Source organism: Zalophus californianus, chromosome 15 (genome assembly GCF_009762305.2).
Source record: "Zalophus californianus isolate mZalCal1 chromosome 15, mZalCal1.pri.v2, whole genome shotgun sequence".
Classification (NCBI taxonomy): Eukaryota; Metazoa; Chordata; class Mammalia; order Carnivora; family Otariidae; genus Zalophus; species Zalophus californianus.
The window spans coordinates 88,588,192-88,605,975 of record NC_045609.1 but is presented as its reverse complement, the minus strand read 5'-3'; the positions used below and the strand labels follow the sequence as shown (position 1 = coordinate 88,605,975).

At 65.0% G+C, this 17,784-nt stretch overlaps 2 protein-coding genes across 4 annotated transcripts; both read left to right on the top strand.

Moving 5' to 3' along the window:
* The first annotated feature begins 144 nt into the window (after positions 1-144).
* ADAM8 (ADAM metallopeptidase domain 8) lies at positions 145-11,776 on the top strand. Of its 3 annotated transcripts, XM_027596994.2 has the most exons (24): positions 146-1,032; positions 1,930-2,036; positions 2,895-2,971; positions 3,104-3,182; positions 3,272-3,348; positions 3,684-3,867; positions 4,203-4,265; positions 4,344-4,412; positions 4,538-4,707; positions 4,813-4,894; positions 5,110-5,261; positions 5,349-5,526; positions 5,692-5,781; positions 5,884-6,073; positions 6,148-6,229; positions 6,589-6,751; positions 7,282-7,359; positions 7,965-8,049; positions 8,682-8,787; positions 9,167-9,326; positions 9,761-9,826; positions 10,037-10,087; positions 10,963-11,040; positions 11,408-11,776. In XM_027596994.2, exons 1-24 carry the CDS (start codon positions 990-992, stop codon positions 11,462-11,464), a joined length of 2,487 nt encoding a protein of 828 aa, XP_027452795.1. In that variant the 5' UTR covers positions 146-989; the 3' UTR covers positions 11,465-11,776. The 3 variants fall into 3 exon arrangements, 2 of the variants coding, with proteins under 2 accessions (XP_027452794.1, XP_027452795.1); XM_027596993.2 differs by lacking the exon at positions 11,408-11,776 and having other exon boundaries at positions 145-1,032; positions 10,963-11,325; XR_003520431.2 differs by lacking the exons at positions 7,965-8,049; positions 10,963-11,040; positions 11,408-11,776 and having other exon boundaries at positions 145-1,032.
* On the top strand, positions 11,751-16,833 carry LOC113923739 (sperm flagellar protein 1-like). The gene is given in 11 exon segments (XM_027596819.2): positions 11,751-11,760; positions 11,871-12,050; positions 12,642-12,657; positions 12,659-12,724; positions 13,683-13,814; positions 14,135-14,214; positions 14,600-14,683; positions 14,749-14,855; positions 15,530-15,676; positions 15,678-15,718; positions 16,695-16,833. Coding segments are annotated over 11 exon segments (1,002 nt in total).
* The last annotated feature ends 951 nt before the right edge of the window (positions 16,834-17,784 follow it).

Here is a 17,784-nt window from a genome sequence, read left to right as displayed (position 1 = left end):
TTGCAGCATACGAGGAAGGAAGAGAAGATCAGATCACTGGGGAGGTGGGGTCTCACACACCTTGTGTCATCACAGGAAGTGGTATGTAGGCAGGGGGACAGAGCATGTGTTCAGACCATTGCCACACCTCTGTCGCCTCTGCCTGAGATGCCTCAGTCGGCTAGCCCGTCCTGCCTTTTCTGCCATCCGCTTTGGGGCAAATAAGGGTCTGTTAGACTTTGACCTCTGGCCTGGACTGTGCTGCCCACAGGTTCTCGCTTTGATGCCATCACCTCAGGGAGCTTGTCCAGAACGCAGCTCCGGAGCCACGTGGTTCGGCTGCAGGCGGTCTGGGACCCCCGGTGACGGACCCACTGGAGAAGCCTGGGTGCCAGGCCACAGTGGGGGCGGCCCCACCCTGCAGAGCAGAGGCACCAGGGTGCGGTGTGGGGAGCTTTCTGTTCCCCAGGAAGTCTGAGGGCACATCTGCACCTGAGCACCCCCTGCTCCGCCCCCGACAGAACCTGATCCGAACCACTGCCCCGCCACCTGGCCAGAGGCCCCTGGGCCAGGCGGAACCTGGGCTTCCTCACCTGCACCGAGCGGCGTGCGACCTTGCAAGGAGGGGCTCAGCTTAGTCTGTCCGCCAACCCCCTCCGTTAATTCGATCCACATTATGAAGTTTCTTCCACGTGCTGGACACCGGGCTCTGTTTAGGGGCCCCCAGGCCCAGGAGTAGACGCGGGAAAACCCAAGAGCGAGCCCGAAGGCGGCGCCCCTCCCCAGCGGGTGTCCAAGCCCCGCCCCTCCCAGCGTCGGAGGGGCCGATACGCTGCGGGCCGGGGGCTGGTCTCCGGGGCGGGGCGCCGGGACCAGACCTTGTCGCGAGCGCGGAGCCACCTCCCGCCAGCGCCGCGTCCCCGGACCCTGGCCTCCTGGCCCCGGAGCCCGTGCGCGCCCCCTGTTCTTGCCCCGGACGCCCGTGTACGCCCCCCGAGCGCGCCCCGGCCATGCGCGGCCTGGGGCTCCAGCTGCTCGCGCTGTGTCTGCAAGGTGAGTGCCGGGCGCGGTCGGGTCCCCTGGCCCTCCGCACCCCGCCGAGCGCTGGGTCAGTCTCGGGTCGGGCCCGCCGAGGGGAGCCCTCAGCGGGTAGGGCCCAGGGCGGCAGACGGAGACTTCTAAAGGGAACTGGGAGAGAAGACGCCTCGGGCGTTTCCCCAGCGCTGGTCCGGCCCGGGACTCACAGGGCTCGGTGGAGAGCCGCGCCCCCCCCCCATCCACCCCGGAGCCTTGGGGTGACTGCCCACTCCCACCCAGACCCCCCCAGCCTGGCAGGGAAGGGAGCACCGAGGAGCAGTGACCTGAGCTGAGGGTGGGCACAGGGGGAGAAGGGCGGGAGGGGGTAGTCTAGCCACTTGGGACCCACCGCCCGCCGGGGAGCTGGTGGTCCCCACGCTCCCTGCTGCTGCGGGGAGCCTTCTGGGCTGGGTTCGGTGGTGTCCCAGCCCCAGGCTGGAGGGGCCCACTTCTGGGAGGCGGGGCCTCGCTCTCCTTTCGCAAGATAGTGGCCGTGGAGACACATCCATCAACACTTTGAGACCGAGAAGAGTCTTGCAGGGTCGCTGTTGTCGCGGCCCTACTCCCAGGGCTGTTTGTTGTTGGATACCGGGGAGCTTGTGGATCCGGGCTGGGTGAACTGCCCGCGGGCCTAGGGCAGACCTCCCCTCCTCCCCGACCCAGGGCCGGAGTGCGCCCTCAGACCTGAGGGAGGGGACGTGTATGGTCTGCCCTAGGCCCTGGGGGAGGAGCTACCAGGGGCTGCCCTGTGGGCCCCACCCAGGGCAGGGGAACCCCGTCTCCGAGTCCCTGGTGCTCACGCTCCCTGGGGACTCCCTCAGAGGAGGAGGTGCAGGCCCAGCACCGGCCTGCTGACCCCCTTCTTGCCCACAGTGGCCGCCCCCAGCACCCTGCTGCCCCACGTGGACCAGTACGAGGTGGTGTGGCCCCAACGCCTGCCGGCAGCACCCCGTGCCCGCCGAGCCCTGCCCTCCCACCTGGTAAGTCTCGGCAGGGAAGCCGGCCCGGGGGTCTCTCCTGGCCCGCCAGAGCCTGTTCTGTCTGTAGTTCCCAGTGTGCCCGCCAGTGTGAGGAGCCGGCCTGGGGAGCTGACCGCCTGTCTCTGCCTGCTCTTCTCCACCCTGAGGCCTCACCTCCCTGCATCCTGCCTCAGCCTGCCCTCCGGTGCGGGGGTGAGGCGAGCGCGGCTTCTGCTGAGTGTGGGCCCTGGGGCTGCCTTTCAGGAGCCCTTGTAGCCCAGGGCAAGTCCCAGTTTCACTCACTGGCCAGATCAGTCAGATCCCTTTCAGGCCGGAGACGATGGCTCATCAGGGGCGTGTCACCTTCCGAGTTTGTGGTGACTGTGGTGACGCACCTTTGTGGGGCATTTGGAGCTGGGCTGGGATTCCCCAAGCAAGGCTGGCCGGGGGCATTCCTGAAATCCCTGTGGGTCGGCCCCGTCCTGACCTCGGGGAAAGCTTTCGACCGCCCTGGGCCCTCATGCTGTCCTGTCCCAAGAGGTCAGCAGGCTGGGGGCACTCCCCCGGGGTGCTCAATCACGTGCCGTGTCCCCATCTCCTCAGCGCCATGTCTCCCCCTCCCCCTGCTTCCTGGGGAAGGGGATTCTAGTCATTACTTGTGTGGACAGATGAGGAAATTGAGGTCTGCCCAGCCTCAGCTCCCTAACACTAGCTCGATGCTGAATGACCCGCAGGGTCCTCCAAGGGACTTTCAGATTTCAGGGTGCCCCGGCCCTGGCTGCATCCGCAGCCCAGCCGAGCTCCACCGCACCCAGGTTTGAGGTGCTGTGCCCTTGGGGCAGGGCCCCTCACCTTGGACCCCTCCCTCTCCTGGCTCAGGACCTATACCCGGAGAGTGTGAGCTACATCCTTGGGACCCAAGGGCACAACTTCACCCTGCACTTGAGGAAGAACAGGTGAGCGGAGGCCCAGCCTGCTGCGCCTCATGCCCTAGGCGTCCAGCTCCCTGGCCCGGCCACTCCGCCAGGCCAGAGGTGGCTTCTGTGGGGGCAGGCGGGGCCCCGGGCACCACAGTGGCTCTTTTCCAGGGACCTGGTAGGCTCGGGCTACACGGAGACCTACAGGGCTGCCAATGGCTCCCAGGTGGTGGAGCACCCACAAAAGCAGGTATGGGCCCAGGACAGCCCCCCGCAAGGCCGGCAGTGGACAGAGCGGGGGCAGGGCCGTGAGCCACTCACGCCTCCTCCCTCCTGCAGGGTCACTGCTTCTACCAGGGCCACGTGGAAGGGCACCAGCATTCTGCCGCCAGCCTCAGCACCTGTGCCGGCCTCAGGTGGGTGCCGCAGACCTGGGAGGGTGTCAGCCGTCCCCCACATGCTCCAGAGAAGTAAACTGAGGCTGAGAAGAGAGGGGCTCAGTGTGACGACCTTCCTGCACGTGGGCGTCTGGCCTGTTAGAAGTCACAGGTTCCGCGAGCTACAGGGCTCCCCTCGGGCCCTGGAGGCCGTGGCCCGTATACCGCCCGCCTGGGGGGCCGTCCGTCCCCGTGCAGATGGAGCTTTGTCCTCACCAGAAGGAGGTCCCCTGTCCCTCAAGGGTTTGACCCTCCCCAGATGCCCGTGTGGGGATGCTCTAATTCAGAACCACCTGGCTTACCTCTGCCCTCAGGGGCTTTTTCCGGGCCGGCTCGGACGTCCACCTGATCGAGCCCCTGGACGGGGACGGTGAAGAGGGGCGGCACGCGTTGTACCGGGCGGAGCACCTGCAACAGAAGGCGGGGACCTGTGGGGTCAGCGACACCAGCTTGGAGAAGGCCTTGGGGCCTCGGATCTCGGCAGCCTTCAGGCCCCAGGTGAGGTGGGGGGGCCGGACCAGCTTCCTCATCCGCTGTCCACCGGGCCTGCATCCCCCAGACTCCCACTGTGCTCGGCTGAGTGAGGGTTCTACCCAGTGACCCCAGTCAGGGGGGCCTGGGTGTCTCCGAGGGGTCCCCCTCGGGCCTGGCTCTGCCAGTGGCTGCAGGGATCGCCCCTTGGCCTGAGTTGGAGCCTCCGGAATGGCACCCCCAATCATGAGCAGGGGGCCGGTGGCAGCTCCAGGACCCCGGGAGAGGGTCAGTGTGTGAAAACTGGGCCCGGGCCAGGAGGATTGTGGCTGGGGTGGCTGACCAGCTTCTTGTGCCCCCAGAACTGGCCACTGCCCCGAGACACCCGCTACGTGGAGCTGTATGTGGTCACGGACAGCGCAGAGGTAGTGGGGGACGGGGCGTGGGGGCGGGGCTGGGGCGGCCAGGGGGCTGCGGGCATCTGAGGGCCTGCCGTCCTGCAGTTCCAGCGGCTGGGGGGTAGAACAGCTGTACGCAGCCGGGTGATGGAGGTGGTGAACCACGTGGACAAGGTGGGTAGAGACCCTGGGCATCGGGTGGGGCAGGGCCAGCAGGGGCGACCGGCAGCGGGCAGGGAGCTGGGCTCTGCAGCCCTTGCAGTCCCCGAGCCCGACCTGGGGCTTCCCTGCCCGCCCAGCTTTATCAGGAGCTCAACTTCCGTGTGGTCCTGGTGGGCCTGGAGATGTGGACCCACGAGGACCAGATTCACGTGAGCTCGAACCCCGACACCACACTGGACAACTTCCTCCGGTGGCGGACGCAGAACCTGGTGGGCCGGCACCAGCACGACAACGCGCAGCTCATCACGTATGCGGGTGGCGGGCACAGAGCCAAGCCCTTGCGGCCAGGGAGGACTGTGAGGGGGAGGCAGTTTTCGGGGCACCCACCTTTGCACGCTGCTCTTGTTTCCAGTGGGGTCAAGTTCACCGGGACCACCGTGGGACTGGCCAAGGTGGCGGCCGCGTGCTCCCAGGACTCGGGGGCTGTGAACCAGGTTTGCTGGCCTCCGGCGCTAGGTCCACCTGCCTGTCCCCGGCTGTCCCCATGGGCTGGGGCACCTGGGCGGCCACCTCCCCTGGAGGGTGCGCTGATGCTCTAACAAGTGTTGTTGGCGGGACGCGGTGCCACGCCTGCAGCCTCTCCGGGCCAGTGAGGGCGGGCGGGGTTGGGATGGGGTGCGGAGTCAGCCAGCACAGTCTCGCCTTCTAGGACCACAACCTAAAGAACCCCATCGGCGTGGCATCCACCATGGCCCACGAGATGGGCCACAACCTGGGCATGGACCATGATGAGAACATCCAGGGCTGTTACTGCCCTGTGCCGCGGGAGGGCGGTGGCTGCATCATGGCGGCCAGCATCGGGTGAGGCCGGGGGCCACTTGCAGAGCGGGGTGCCCTGGGTGCCCCCGCCCCCACCCCCCCTGACGGAGCCACGCCCTGCACCCCCAGTGCCAGGTTCCCCAGAATGTTCAGCCAGTGCAGCCGCACCAACCTGGAGATGTTCATGGAGAAGCCTCAGACAGCCTGCCTGGCCAACGCCCCGGACCCCAGCCGGCTGGTGGGCGACCCTGTGTGCGGGAACCTGTTTGTGGAGCGTGGGGAGCAGTGTGACTGCGGCCCGCCCCAGGTACGGGCCAAATGCCCGCCGCCCCCTGCCCGCATGGACGCCTGTCCGTGACCCACCAGCTGCCCCGTGTGCCACCCCTGCTCCCTGAGGCCTGTCTGCCCCCGGGGGCTCTGGGGAGGGGGCCCGGGCTCCGCCCTGGAACCCACTCCCGCCTCTGCCCTCCAGACCTGTCGGAACCCCTGCTGCAACGCCACCACCTGTCAGCTGTCCACGGGGGCCCAGTGCGCACAGGGTGCCTGCTGCCGCGGCTGCAGGGTCAGTGCCCCTCCTGCCCCGCACAGCTGGGCCCGGCTGGTGGGTGGGAAGGGGCCCCGGGGAGGGGGCTGACACACACTTGAGCTCCGCTCTGCTGGGCAGGTGACGCCTGCTGGTGAGCTGTGCCGTCGCCCAAAGGACGCGTGTGACCTTGAGGAGTACTGCGATGGCCAGCAGCCAGTGTGCCCGGAGGACGTCTTCCAGGAGAATGGCACACCCTGCCCAGGGGGCTACTGCTACAATGGGGTCTGCCCCATGCTGGCCCAGAGGTGCCAAGACTTGTGGGGGCTAGGTGAGGCGGGTGCCCTCTGGCCTTCGGGGGGCTGCAGGGCCCAAGCCGGAGGACTGACCTCCTGGCCCCCACAGGCTCACAGGTTGCCGTGAAAACATGCTACACCTACAGCATCTCACCAGGCTGCCAGGGCAGCCTCGCCCACGGTTCCAGCAGGTGAGTGGTCATCCGTGGCCTGACTCCCCTGGGTCCAGGGCCACAGGATGTCCCTGGAAGTGGGGCTGCCCAAGAGGGTCTTCTGCACAAAGGAGTCTGGGGACTGAGTCAGAGGGTTCTCCAGGGGGTCCACCCTGCCTTCCAGGACCCCCAGGTCTGAGCATCTGCCCTCATGGGAGGGAGGGGGTGTTGCTGTCACTGGGGGTGGGGTAGGTGCCCATCAGCGGACCCTACAGCCTGTCCGAGGGCTCTGGGCCTCATTTCCTGCAGCTCCCCAGGTCGTCCTAAGAGGGGGATCAGCATGCAACAGGCGGGAGACCCAGCAGAGCTGGTTGCATGGCTTGTTTTTCTGTCCACAGGGTCAACAACTGTGGCATTCTATACTGTGAGGGCGGACAGAAGCCGCTATTACGGGCTTCCTGCACCTTCACCTCCCACGCAGGCACTTGCCAGGCTCTCGTCCTGGAGGGAGGTGCTGGGTATGAGCCAGTACCTGAAGGCACCAAGTGTGGCGAGGAGAGGGTGAGCACCCAGAGCCCCGTCTGCTGCAGGAGTGTCAGCTGGTTGCAGCTTATAGGGGCTATGACCCAAATACGAGCCTGGACGTGCCCCCTGTGGCAGTCAGGCTGCTGGGCCCCCAGGTCCTAGACACGCGTCCCACGTAGGCAAGCCCATGTGGTCCAAGGGCTGTGCACACGGACTCCTCTGTGTGCTTCAGAGAGACTCAGCAGGGGCACAGGGTGGGGTGGGGGCTGCTCAAGAAGCCGGTCCTCAGTTCCTAGGGTTTGAAGACCGTTCTGTTCTGCAAGTCCATGCCCCCCTGGGCCTGGGTGGGGCCAGTCCTGTGGCCCTGGTGGCAGCTGTGGGTTGGCTGGCCAACTGGCAGACGGAGTATAGGCCAGGCCAGCCTGGATGTGGTGGCCATGGCCTGCCTCCCCCAAAGCTCACCGTGCAGGCTGTAGGTCAGCTTCAGTTGATGGTGGAAGTGGGGACACGGGTTCCAGGCAGTGGTCTAGAACGTCTGCCTGAGGAGACCCCCCACTGCCTTTCAGATTTGCTGGAAAGGACTCTGCCAGCACCTGCAAGTTTACAGATCTAGAAACTGCTCCGCCCAGTGCAACAACCATGGGGTACGTGAGCCCACGGGACATCCCGCCACCCGCCCTCTGGGCCTGAAGGGGATGGGTAGGCCGCGCTGGAGATGAGTCCAGGCACAGCAGGGGCCGAGCCAGCGCCCCGGGGACGTGGCCAGAAGCTGGACGTCCCACGTGAACACTGAGGGCCCGGGGCAGTGGTGCCGGTGGACGTGTGGGCTGGGGCTGGCCAGACTTGAAATGCTCTATTCTGAGATGGGGACGAGTGCAGTCCGCTCTCAGGAAGCTGTGTCACGATGCAGGACAGTCCGCCCTGAGAGCTCGAGGCACCAGGGGCTGGGGCGCTGCCCTCCTGAGCCCCTGTCTCTGAGAGGTTTGGGGACATGCCCTGAGGACAGCTGACGGGGAGCTGCCCCCGACTGTGCCTGACGTGCTGGCCTTACTGTGGGCACGATTGACGCAGGCCTCGCTTGTGGCAGCCACGCACAGAGGGGCTGGGCTCGTGGGTGCGCCGGCCCATCCTCCACCAGCCGGGGGGCACGGTAGAGTCCCTCTCAGGCCTGAGGTCTGGCCTGGTGGCTCAGCACCGGTGGGCTGCCCAGGTGTGTAGCGGCCCGGTCCTCACACACGCTCACCCCCAGGTGTGCAACCACAAGGGAGAGTGTCACTGCCACCCGGGCTGGGTGCCACCCCGCTGCACAGAGCCGCTGCCCCACATGCACACAGGTAGGCCCTGGCACCTGCAAGCCTGCACAGCCTGATGGGGTCCAGTGCGGGTCCTGTCCTTCCTCAGACCACCTGGGCAGGGCTGAGGAGGACAGCACGTGCCCCCCGAGTCCCTCGGGGTATCGTTAGAGATTCAGTCCTTGACCCCGGGCTTTCTGACCCCATGGGTGCAAGGCACAGCTCAGCAGCCGGTGTGGCTGCCTCGGGCCCACATGAGGCCGGCGAGAGGCCTGTCCTAGAGGGAGGACACAGTAGCAGTGACAGCGTGCCAGCCCTTTTGCTGGGTCCTCAGCCCCCTTCTGAGCGCAGGCGTCTGAGGGGCCCCGACTCCCCCAAGTGTCTTCCTCTGCAGTGGCCACTGTGCGTGTAGCCGTCTGCAGCACCACGGCCTCCAGGGCCCGGCCAGACCTTGCTCACGTCACTGTGGGCCGGGGCCAGTCCCCACCAAGCCCTCCAGCCCTTCATCTGAGCGCCTACAGCACTGGTGTAAGGGACTGGGTCTCAGTGCGCAGGCTCCTCAGATGGGCCCTGGGCTCCTGGTCCTCTGCCTGAGAAAACTGTCCCCTCCTCAGCCCCGGAGCCCTCCCAGCCCTCACTACCCTATTGACACCTGGCCTCATGCACCCCCACAGGGTCCAGGAGCCTCCTGGTGGGCGTGCTTGTCCCTGTGGTGCTGTTGGTGGCTCTCCTGGCTGGCGCGGTCTTCTACCGAAAGGCCCGGAGCCACATCTCTTGGAGGTGAGCCTGCTCTGGGGTTGCAAAATGTCATCATGGGCAAGGAGCACTTCCCACGCTCACACACAGTTGGGAAATGCCCCGCGGAAGTTTGAGAACAGGAACAACCCTTCACATAGAGGGCCTCAAGGCCTCTGCCTCTCGAGGAGGGGGGGCAGGTGACAAACGTGGCTGACAGGTGGACGTGGTAAACCCAGAGAGAGCCCCTCCATCCCCTAATCAGGGCCAGAGCACTTGGGATGATGTGGGCTCCGCCCCTGGTGCGCAGCTGCCATGGGACCTCACCCCTTCTTGTCGGTTGCAGGACACACCCAGGAGCCCCTGAGTCCCTGGGCCAGATCCTGAGGCCGGGACCCACTAACCAGTCTTGCTTTCTCCCCAGGAACACAGCGCCCAAGACTGCCAAGGGGCTCTCCAACCCCCTGTTCCACGAGGGCCACGGTGTGCCAGCCAAGGGTGGGGCTTCGGCCCCCACCACCCACCCCAGCCAGCCCTCCAGGCCCACGGCCTCCACAGTGACCCCTAAGCAGCCGCCCCCTGCTGTAAGCACTACATCCGCCATCCCTAGGCCATCCCTAGGCCATCCCTGATCCCTCCCAACAGGGCTTAGAGCTGCCCCACCTCCGTGAAGCAGGCTTTACAGGTGGACAGTTTGAGAGCCCACACTTGAACCCGAGGCTCTCAGCCTCCGCAGGCTCAGTTGGAAGGTGTTAAGGCCCAGATACCCTCTGTTGCTGCCCAGCACCTTTGGACGCCTCCACAACAAGGCTGAGGGAAGGGAGTGTGGGGGTCGCACCTGGGCTTAGGCCTTGGGGGCCAATGGGGTGGGGCAGAGGCCTGCATGCGCACACTTTATTCTTCCTCCTCTGGGAGGGGTGGGAACCTTGCTTCCTGAGCTGGGGCGGAGCTCCAAAGCCAGACTCCCTGGAGGCAGCCTCCCTGTGAGACCCATGCTCTCCACCCTGTTCCCCTGCAGCCTCCAGCCACCATGTCCAACCCTCCCTTCACCGTTCCTATGTACACCCGGCTGCCCCCATACCAGGTGAGCAGCAGTGGGGCCCAGCAGCCACGCCATCTGGGGGCACCAAGCGGGTCCTAGGCGGGGAGTGCAAGGGCTGGGGGCTGGATTTGGTGAGCTGGAGGCCCCGGACAGCAGCGGCCGCACTCATAAGGCTGATGGCCCCGCCCCGAGAGAACAGGGACGAAACCCAGGGGCCCAGAGGGCCTGACTGCTGCCCCTCCCTCCCGGCAGCTCAGCCCTGCTCCTCCAGCCAAGCCACTCCCTGAGCTGAAGCCCAAGCAGGTGAGAATCCTCTGCCACTCAGGAGACTCCCCTGGCTGCACCCGTGCCCTTCCCTGGCTGCCGGCCCTTCCCTGGCCAGACCCGGTGGTGTCCTCAGCTTCCCTTTGGACCTCAAGTCTGGAGATGCTCTGAGAATGCGTGGCAGACGACTCCTTCCGCTGTGACCCCCGGGGTCTGCGTCCATCCAGAGGCCCTGCCGGCAGCAACCATTACTGTGCTGTTCGCTTCACGAAGATTCTCTCCTTTCTTTTTAACTTTTTGAACTAATTTTAGGCTTACAGCAAAGCCGCAGAAATAGCCTTAGGAGGGGTTTTGACAGCAAAAACGGGCAAAGGGGCAGAAAGGGGTCTAGCTAAGGAGTGGTGATAGCCAGCCAAGGCTACAAGGGAGCTGTGCTGTGCACACCAAGGGTCTTCCTTGGGGGGCGGGGGTGTGGCCAGTGCTCCCGGTGGGCCTTCCCTTCCTCCACCCCAGATCCTGGGGGCACCTGTCCTGCCAGCCCAGAGAAAGCTGAAATGCAAACAGATGCACAGTTCAGTGGTTAATTGTTTAGTGGTTAATTCTTGGCTTTTGAACCTCCAAAGACCCACATTCTGGCCATTTAAGAGCTTTTCTTGGGAAACCCTGGGGTGGAGTAGGGTGGGGTGGGGTGGGGACGCTGAGGGAGAGGGGGAGGTGGTGAGGTAGGTTGTGGCTGATGGGCCCAGGAGGGGGTTCTGCCACGTTTGTGTTTGATTCTGCCCCAGCTGGGGACACTTTGTCGAGAAGCCTGCAGGGGGGTCAGGAGCAGAGTGGACCTGGGGAACTTTGCTAGGCGATGCTGGGGAAGACGGGGCATTCAGTGGTGTCCAGCGTCCGCTGTCTGTGTCCTGCAGGGTGTGAAGCCGACCGTCCCACCCCCGCTGCCACCAGTCAAGCCTGGGGCTGGAGGGTCCAACCCTGGACCTCTGCAGGTGAGCCTCTCTCTCCCAGGGCGCTGGGCAGCAGGGCGCGCAGTCTCCCTGGCTGGCTGGCTGGCTGGGGCACAGTCCTGAGGGGGACACGGTCCGCCAGGTTTGTTTCAACATCCACTTGACACTGTCGGGACTTTTCAGGGAGCCGCTCCTGTTGGCTGTGCATCTTCTCCTCCTATTAGTACAAGGGAGACAGTGTAAGGTTCCCAAGGCTTAGCTGCTGGTCTTGTGGCCGCAAGTGTGAGCAGCATGACTCCATGTTGCGTCAGCGGTGACGTACATTTTAGGAAATGCAGAAGGAAGTATGATTCATTTGTGCTCTTGGTAGCAGATGCATTTTAGCATCGGTTCCTTTTCTTCCTCCGAGGGCGCCGCTGTTCCGAAGGCTGCTCTGATGCCCCCGGTGCAGAGTAGGAGGAGGTGACGCGGGGCTGCAGGCGCTGGGCCTATAGGTGCGGCCTGAGAAGTGCTAACGGAAGAGCCGGGCCGGACTCCCCTCTCCCACCCGCCGCCCCCCGACCGCCCCGGCCTTCTACACTGCGCCCCCCCCCGGGGGTCCCGCACCCCGAGGGGCACCTGCGGCCGGCCGCTGCTCTGGAAGCACCCCCCCCCGCCCCGTGCCCGCAGCAGGGCCGAAACTGCAATGAAGTGTGTGTTTTCTGATTAAGTTATTGATCAAGTTCTCAATATCGAAGATTTTTATTAAATCGATGTTAGAGTGTAAAACAATGTGGGATACAATTTATAACACGTTAAGGGCTCCGTGCTTCTTAAAGCGTGCGCTGGAAACCGACAATTCCAAAATTTCTACCTTGTCTCCTGGACTTTAGCAGGACCCCTCCCCCACCGGAAGTCAGCCCCAGGGCGCGGAGACAACGGCCCCAACGGCCCGGCCCGCCGCCGCGCTGGGCGGCTCGCGCCCGGCGCCCCACACGCCCTCTGCGCCTGGCTGCACGGGCTCCCGCTCGGCCGCCCCAGGCGCCCCCTGGCCCGGGACTTCGGCGACGGCGGTGAAGGCGGGTGGGCGGGGAGGCGCCGGGGACTGCCGAGGCTGGGGTCCTTGGCGGGAGGACCGAGGGCTTGGGGGTGCCCGGCCGGGGAGGGTGGGGGCCGCAGGGCCCGGCCGGTGCCTGCGAAGCGTCCCAGCCGCGCAGGCTCCCTGCAAGTGCAGGAGACCCCAGAGCAGGGGCGCGAGGGGCGCTCTGGAAGGGACAGGCGGGACGGAGACACGGGGCGAGATGCGGCCCCTGGAGGAGGAGCCACGTGGCGGACACGCGCCGCCTGCCGCGTCCAGCTGCCGTTGGGGGGAATTCCCCTCCCCCAGCATGTCCTGGAGCGGAGGGGCAGCCTCAGGGTTCCTGCTGCAGCTCCTCGGACCCCAGGCCGGCTCTCCCAGCCCTCTCCCCGGGGGCACCCGCACGCGGCTGGGGACCTGCAGGCTGGCCCCGGTGGCCGCTCCCCCAGGACTCGGACTGGCCCTGGTTCTGCCTGGTGTGTGACCTCCTCCACCTCGGGGGCCCTGGGAGACTGATGTGTAGGGAAAGCAGGGCTTCTAAGCTCATCAGGCTGACCACCCCCCCCCCCCCCCACCGCCCCTCCAGTGATGCTGGCGGAGATCGGAAGCACTTCTGCCACGGCTTGTGGATCTGCTCAACTACGTCCCTGCCTGCAACGCGGACGGGGCGTCCTCAGCAGGCAGGCCTTTGCCTCCCTGCCCCACTCCCCGCTCCCCCCTACCCCGCCCGTCTCGGGCACGTTCTCGGGCTGTTCCCTGACAGCCTTGTCAGTGTTTGTGTCCCCTGTCCACGGGAGTCTCAGCATCAGCCACCAAGAGGACAGCACGGTCAGCTTGAGACCCACCCACAGGGACATCAGTCCTGCCCTCCGACTGCTCAACCCATGCTGACCGCACCTCTCACTCACTGACTCGCAGTAATTCTGGGTGGCAGGCTCCGCTCCAGGCCCCTGCCTTCATGCGGTTGCCGCTCCGTCTACTGGGAAAACAGATGTAACCAGCATCAGTTGTGATGGGTAATAGGAAGGACAAGGGCCCTGAGGAAGTGACAGCAGAATGAGGTGTGGCTGACCTAGGGGGGCAGCGGAGGCTGCCCTGGGGAGCAGGGAGCAGGGTCCCTGTGCTCCTGAAGCTGGATGGCCAGGGGAGCTGAAGCTGCGCGGGGCCCCTGGAGGCCATGGTCAGGACCTGGCTCCGAGCCTGACGGGGTCAGAAGGGACTCCAGGGTTGAGACCTGGGCAGGTTCGGGTGGGACTCATTTCAGAGAGCTGCGAGGGAAGAGGAGACTTGGGGGGAGGTGGAGGCCGCTGCTCAGCCCCAGGGGTGAGGGGGGAGGCTCTAGGGACGGTGAGAAGTCTGATTCTGAGCACTTTGGAGGGGAGCCAGCAGGACTTCCTCACCAGAAGGTGAGCTCTCGCACAGAGGCCCAGGCTGGGACAGGCCAACCTGAAGGTGCGGGGCGCTGACTGCTCTTGGCCCCAGATGGGACGGCTGGCAACAGGGTGGCTGCAGGCCAAGAAGGCACGAGTCCCAGCCTCTCCTCCAAGGAAAGCCAGACCCACCCCCTGGCCACACAAAGTGCACTGCTCTGAGGACTGCCCCCCCCCCCACTTTCTTTGCGGGAAAGTCTTTCACAGCTGCGTTTGTGGGTCTCAGAAACGGAAATCCGAAGGGTGGTGGCCAACACGCCCTGGGCCATCAAGCCCATCTTGTGTGCACTGAGGGAAAAGGTGAAGGATGGCGCTGTCCAGCAAGCCTCTCTCCACAGCCCTACGTGTCAGGGCCATTGTACAGCCTTTGACCTGCTGCGTTTGTCATGCTGGGATGTGGCCATGTGGTGATGAAGGCCCTGCACACCCGCGACCCTGGGGGGCAGACTAGTGAAGCCCCGGCCCTTGGCCCTTTCCTGGCCTGACCCACTGGCCCCGGGACGGCGAAAACTCCCTGTGCCCAGGCCAGCCCGGGCCATGCTGGCTCCTCTCCAGTTTGCTCCCCCACCACCTGTGCCTAGAAACAGGTATGTCGGCAACATGAACGATGAGCAGCCCCTCCTCGGCCGGCCCTCACTGTACAACCTTTAAAACCTTCACAGGACCCAGGACCCACCAGTGCTAATGCTGACAGGCCATGGGCAGAGCTCACCACCCTGGCACACACCGGTAGTTTCCAAATCCCCAGATTTGGGGAACTGAGGCCCGTCACAACCCCCTCGGGCCTCCCACGAAGGGCAGTGTGAGACGAGGCATGTGGCTCTCTGGAGTTCATACCCCCAGGAGGGCAGGTCCTTGCTCTGAGCGGTTGGTCAGGGGAGTCCTTTCTCCAAGGCCACCCAGGCTGCAGCTTCCCGAGTGGGAGCCCACGGCCCTGTCCGCAGTCCATGTGGGAGCCGTTCCGAAGCATCCAGGGGCTGTACTGCGGGATGGCGTCGGGCCAGAGGGCGCCTGCGTGGTGCCTCTGTGGGCTTCGTGCCCCACCCCCACCTACCCCCTGTGCTGTTGCTGCGTCAGCCTCTTCCCCGAGCCCCTGCGTCTCCTTGTCTCACAGACCTGCTGCACCCCACGGCACCCTCCAGTGCAAAGACCCTCCGGAGTCCGAGGACTCCAGAGAAGACAGGCCCCTGTCTCCTGACCTCAGCCGCTCCACTCCAGCCCACCCCCACCAGCCTTCTGGGTTAAAGGCTGGGTGTTTGCCTTTCGGTCGGGACCCAGCCGGTGGGTGCTGGGAGCACCTGGACCCCGGGCTGCAGCAGCTACTGGAGGAAAAGGAGCAGGCTCTGGCCGTGCTGCCGGAGATGGTCAAGGTGCAGTGACCTGGGTGCCCCTCAATGCCCAGACACCCTCCAGGAAGCAGGAGGGCTGCCTTCCCTTCCGAGAAGCTGGGACCCAGTGTGGGTATGGCAGTAGGTGGGGCAGGCAAGGTCCCTGACCAGGGAGAACCCACAGTCAGTTTGACTATTTAGAAAAGAACTTACCTGTGGAAGTTCCAAACGTACCCAGAAGCAGAGAAGAGTATGGTGGACCTCCATCCCCCATGACTCACCACCACCCAGCCTCGGCAGTTACCAGACCCCAGGGCCCACGGGGACTATAGACAGTCACAGGTGCCACCACCCAGAGGTGCTGGATCACAGGCCCAAGGGCTGGGGGCTGAGTCAGGGAGCAGAAAACACCCCCCCAGGCCACATGCCTGGTTCCACAGGTGCATGGCTCTTCCTCTGCTCCTTCACTAAGGGTCTGCTGCGTTCCTGGGTTCAGGAAGTGCTCCAGTCCCTCACTGACATAGAGAGGGGCCACCCCCACCCCCACCCCTGTGGGAGCTCAGGCTGCAGGTTTGGGCCTGAGACAGTGCAGGGAGGGTGGGGGTGTGCAGGCCACACCGGTCGGGTTTCAGGGCCAAAGAGCCATCAAGAACTGTGAGAAGAGCACAGTTCCCTAGCGGATACCCAAATCTTGATCAGCTGTTTTCTTGAGGAAGCTGGAAAGTGATAACATCGTGTGGTTGGGATTTGCTGAAGGCAGCAGAGAGGAAGTGATAAGCAGCAATGGGGCTGAGGTCACGGTCATGCCCACGCCTGTGGCACTGGGCCACGTGCCAGCAGAGCTCATCGTAACTGTTTCGCTTCACCAAACCCGGAGGGGAGCACAGCTCCACCTGCCGCTCGACGTGACCGCAGAGCTGCCGCGATCATCGCCGATGGGAGAGCCGCCCCGGGGAGAGGGCAGACTCCCCCCGGGAGGGGGTGCGTTCCTTGGTTTGCCTGTGGAACAGCAGCTGTGGGTCATCCGGGCGGACAGCACTAGCTCTGCGTGCGGCCGTGGGTCTTCACAGCTCGGACTGGGGAGTGGGCGTGGGGGCGCGTGGCCAGCCGCATGAGGTGGGGGCGTGCCGGGTCACGCTGGCCCACGCTGGACAGGGCTCACGGAGGGGTTTGTCTGATATGCCGACCCTAGGCCCGGACCCACTGGAGCTGTCTCCGTGGCTAGAGCGTGGGCCGCCACACCATTGACTTCACCTCCGTGTTTGAGGCAGACAAGCTTTTTCTCGCCTGCTGTGGTGTGCCCGGGGCTGTGCTTGCAGTAAGGGAAGGTTTGTGATGTGGCTCAGGAGCTGTGCCCCGGGCCGGACAGCCTGCGGTGTGGAGCCTGGCGGTTCCTCGTGCACCGACATAGCATGGGAACGTTTCCTTGGCTGTTAACTTTTAGGAGTAAAGAGTGCGCGTGCTGCCCAAATGCAACGCCTACATTCAGTCAACCACAAGCATGCCCCCCAAACCTGCCGGGGACCAGGCGGGGCTCTTCCGGCAGGGTGGGGCTGCAGAGGGCGCAGGCTGGGGGTGCTCCACGAGGTCTGGGCAGCTCTGGCCAGCCAGGACCCAGGAATGCACCAGAAGGGGTGAGGGAGGAAAGCCAGCAGCTCCCATAACCAACCCCTTCCTCCCACGTCCTGCCTCCCCAACTATTCCTGCTGCCCAGAACCCCCAACTGCATGGTCACTCCGGGCGCACTGAGCTCCTTTCTGACAGGACCTTTCCCTTGGGGCGCCGCTTGAGGGCTTTTGATCTAAGCACCGGCCATGTGGCCCTCACAGTGGGGCTAGCTGGATGCTCAGCCTGCGGCTGACCCTGCCCGACCTCCCGCAGGTGGACAGGGTGCTGCCTTTCAGTCATGTATGTTCTCCTGAAGATTTTGCAGATGAAGGTGGTCAGGCTGGAGCACCTGGTAAAGCTGAAGGACCAGCAGATCGGAGAGCTGATGAGACCTGGGGACAAGTCCCAGTGACCGAGAGTGGCCGTGAGAAAGGTTCCTCCGAGAGGCCCAGGACCCACCCCTCCCAAGGTCACTAGACCTTGAGCTTGAGCCTACACGGAACGCCCCCAGACCAGGTGTACTGCACGTGGCAGCAGGCTCAGAGTAGGACACTGGTGTCCAAAGTGCTGCAGGGGCCTCGGTGTGTGGGTGTTCAGAGTGTGGAGGCCAGGGGTTCCAGCCCACCCCAGAGACACGCCTGGGTGCGAAGACTCTGGTCTCGCTCCCCTGAGCCCCTGGGCTGTGCTGTCGTCACTGTGTCCGTGAACACAAAGTTCCTGTCTGTAGGGTGTTGCGTTGACACGGTGGTTAGGGCGGTGCTGGGCCAGCATGTCCTTCGTCAGCCGAACTGAAGTCCTGTGGAGGATTCTGTGGAAACAACACACTGGCAAGTGTGTCCCTGGGGTCGCTCCACTTTGGGCATGAAGGGAGCACGTGAATTTTGGGAAGAGCCACCCGAGCAAGCTGTGCAGGCACCGGCCGCCCTCCATGAGTGGTTCTAGGTGCCTTGCAGCAAAATCCCCCAGGATGGCCTGGGCCCTCCAGTCTGCTCTGGAGGGGCTGGACCCAGCGCTGCTGTGGCCACGTGGAGTCCCCATCCCTGGGTCGGGGACTTCAGGGCTGTACGTTGCTGTGGCCAGGATGCACCCAGACACTGTGGTCGGCCTGCATCCCCCTGCTGGGAGGACACCCTGGAGCTTTGGTTCTGCTCTCCCCTCGCACTGCCTCATTGCTCACCCCCTACCTCCTGGGGCCTGAGCCTGGCCCCCCGCAGGGACTCAGAGCCACAAACAGCCTCCAGGGTTTCTGAGTCCTCCCCAGCCCTGAGTCAGACAGCCCGTGTCCTCCCTGACTCAGACAGTGTGTCTCTAGGCCCCTGAAGCATGTGTCAGGGCTTTGAGGCTCAGGGGGTGGGTCCAGGGC

Bases quoted from the DNA above. Each gene is read 5' to 3' on its own strand.
- ADAM8 (XM_027596993.2), top strand. From the start codon at position 990: ATGCGCGGCCTGGGGCTCCAGCTGCTCGCGCTGTGTCTGCAAG. The intron at 2,037-2,894 runs GTAAGTCTCGGC...CTCCTGGCTCAG, and splicing joins GAGCCCTGCCCTCCCACCTG to GACCTATACCCGGAGAGTGT. The intron at 2,972-3,103 runs GTGAGCGGAGGC...GCTCTTTTCCAG, and splicing joins CTGCACTTGAGGAAGAACAG to GGACCTGGTAGGCTCGGGCT.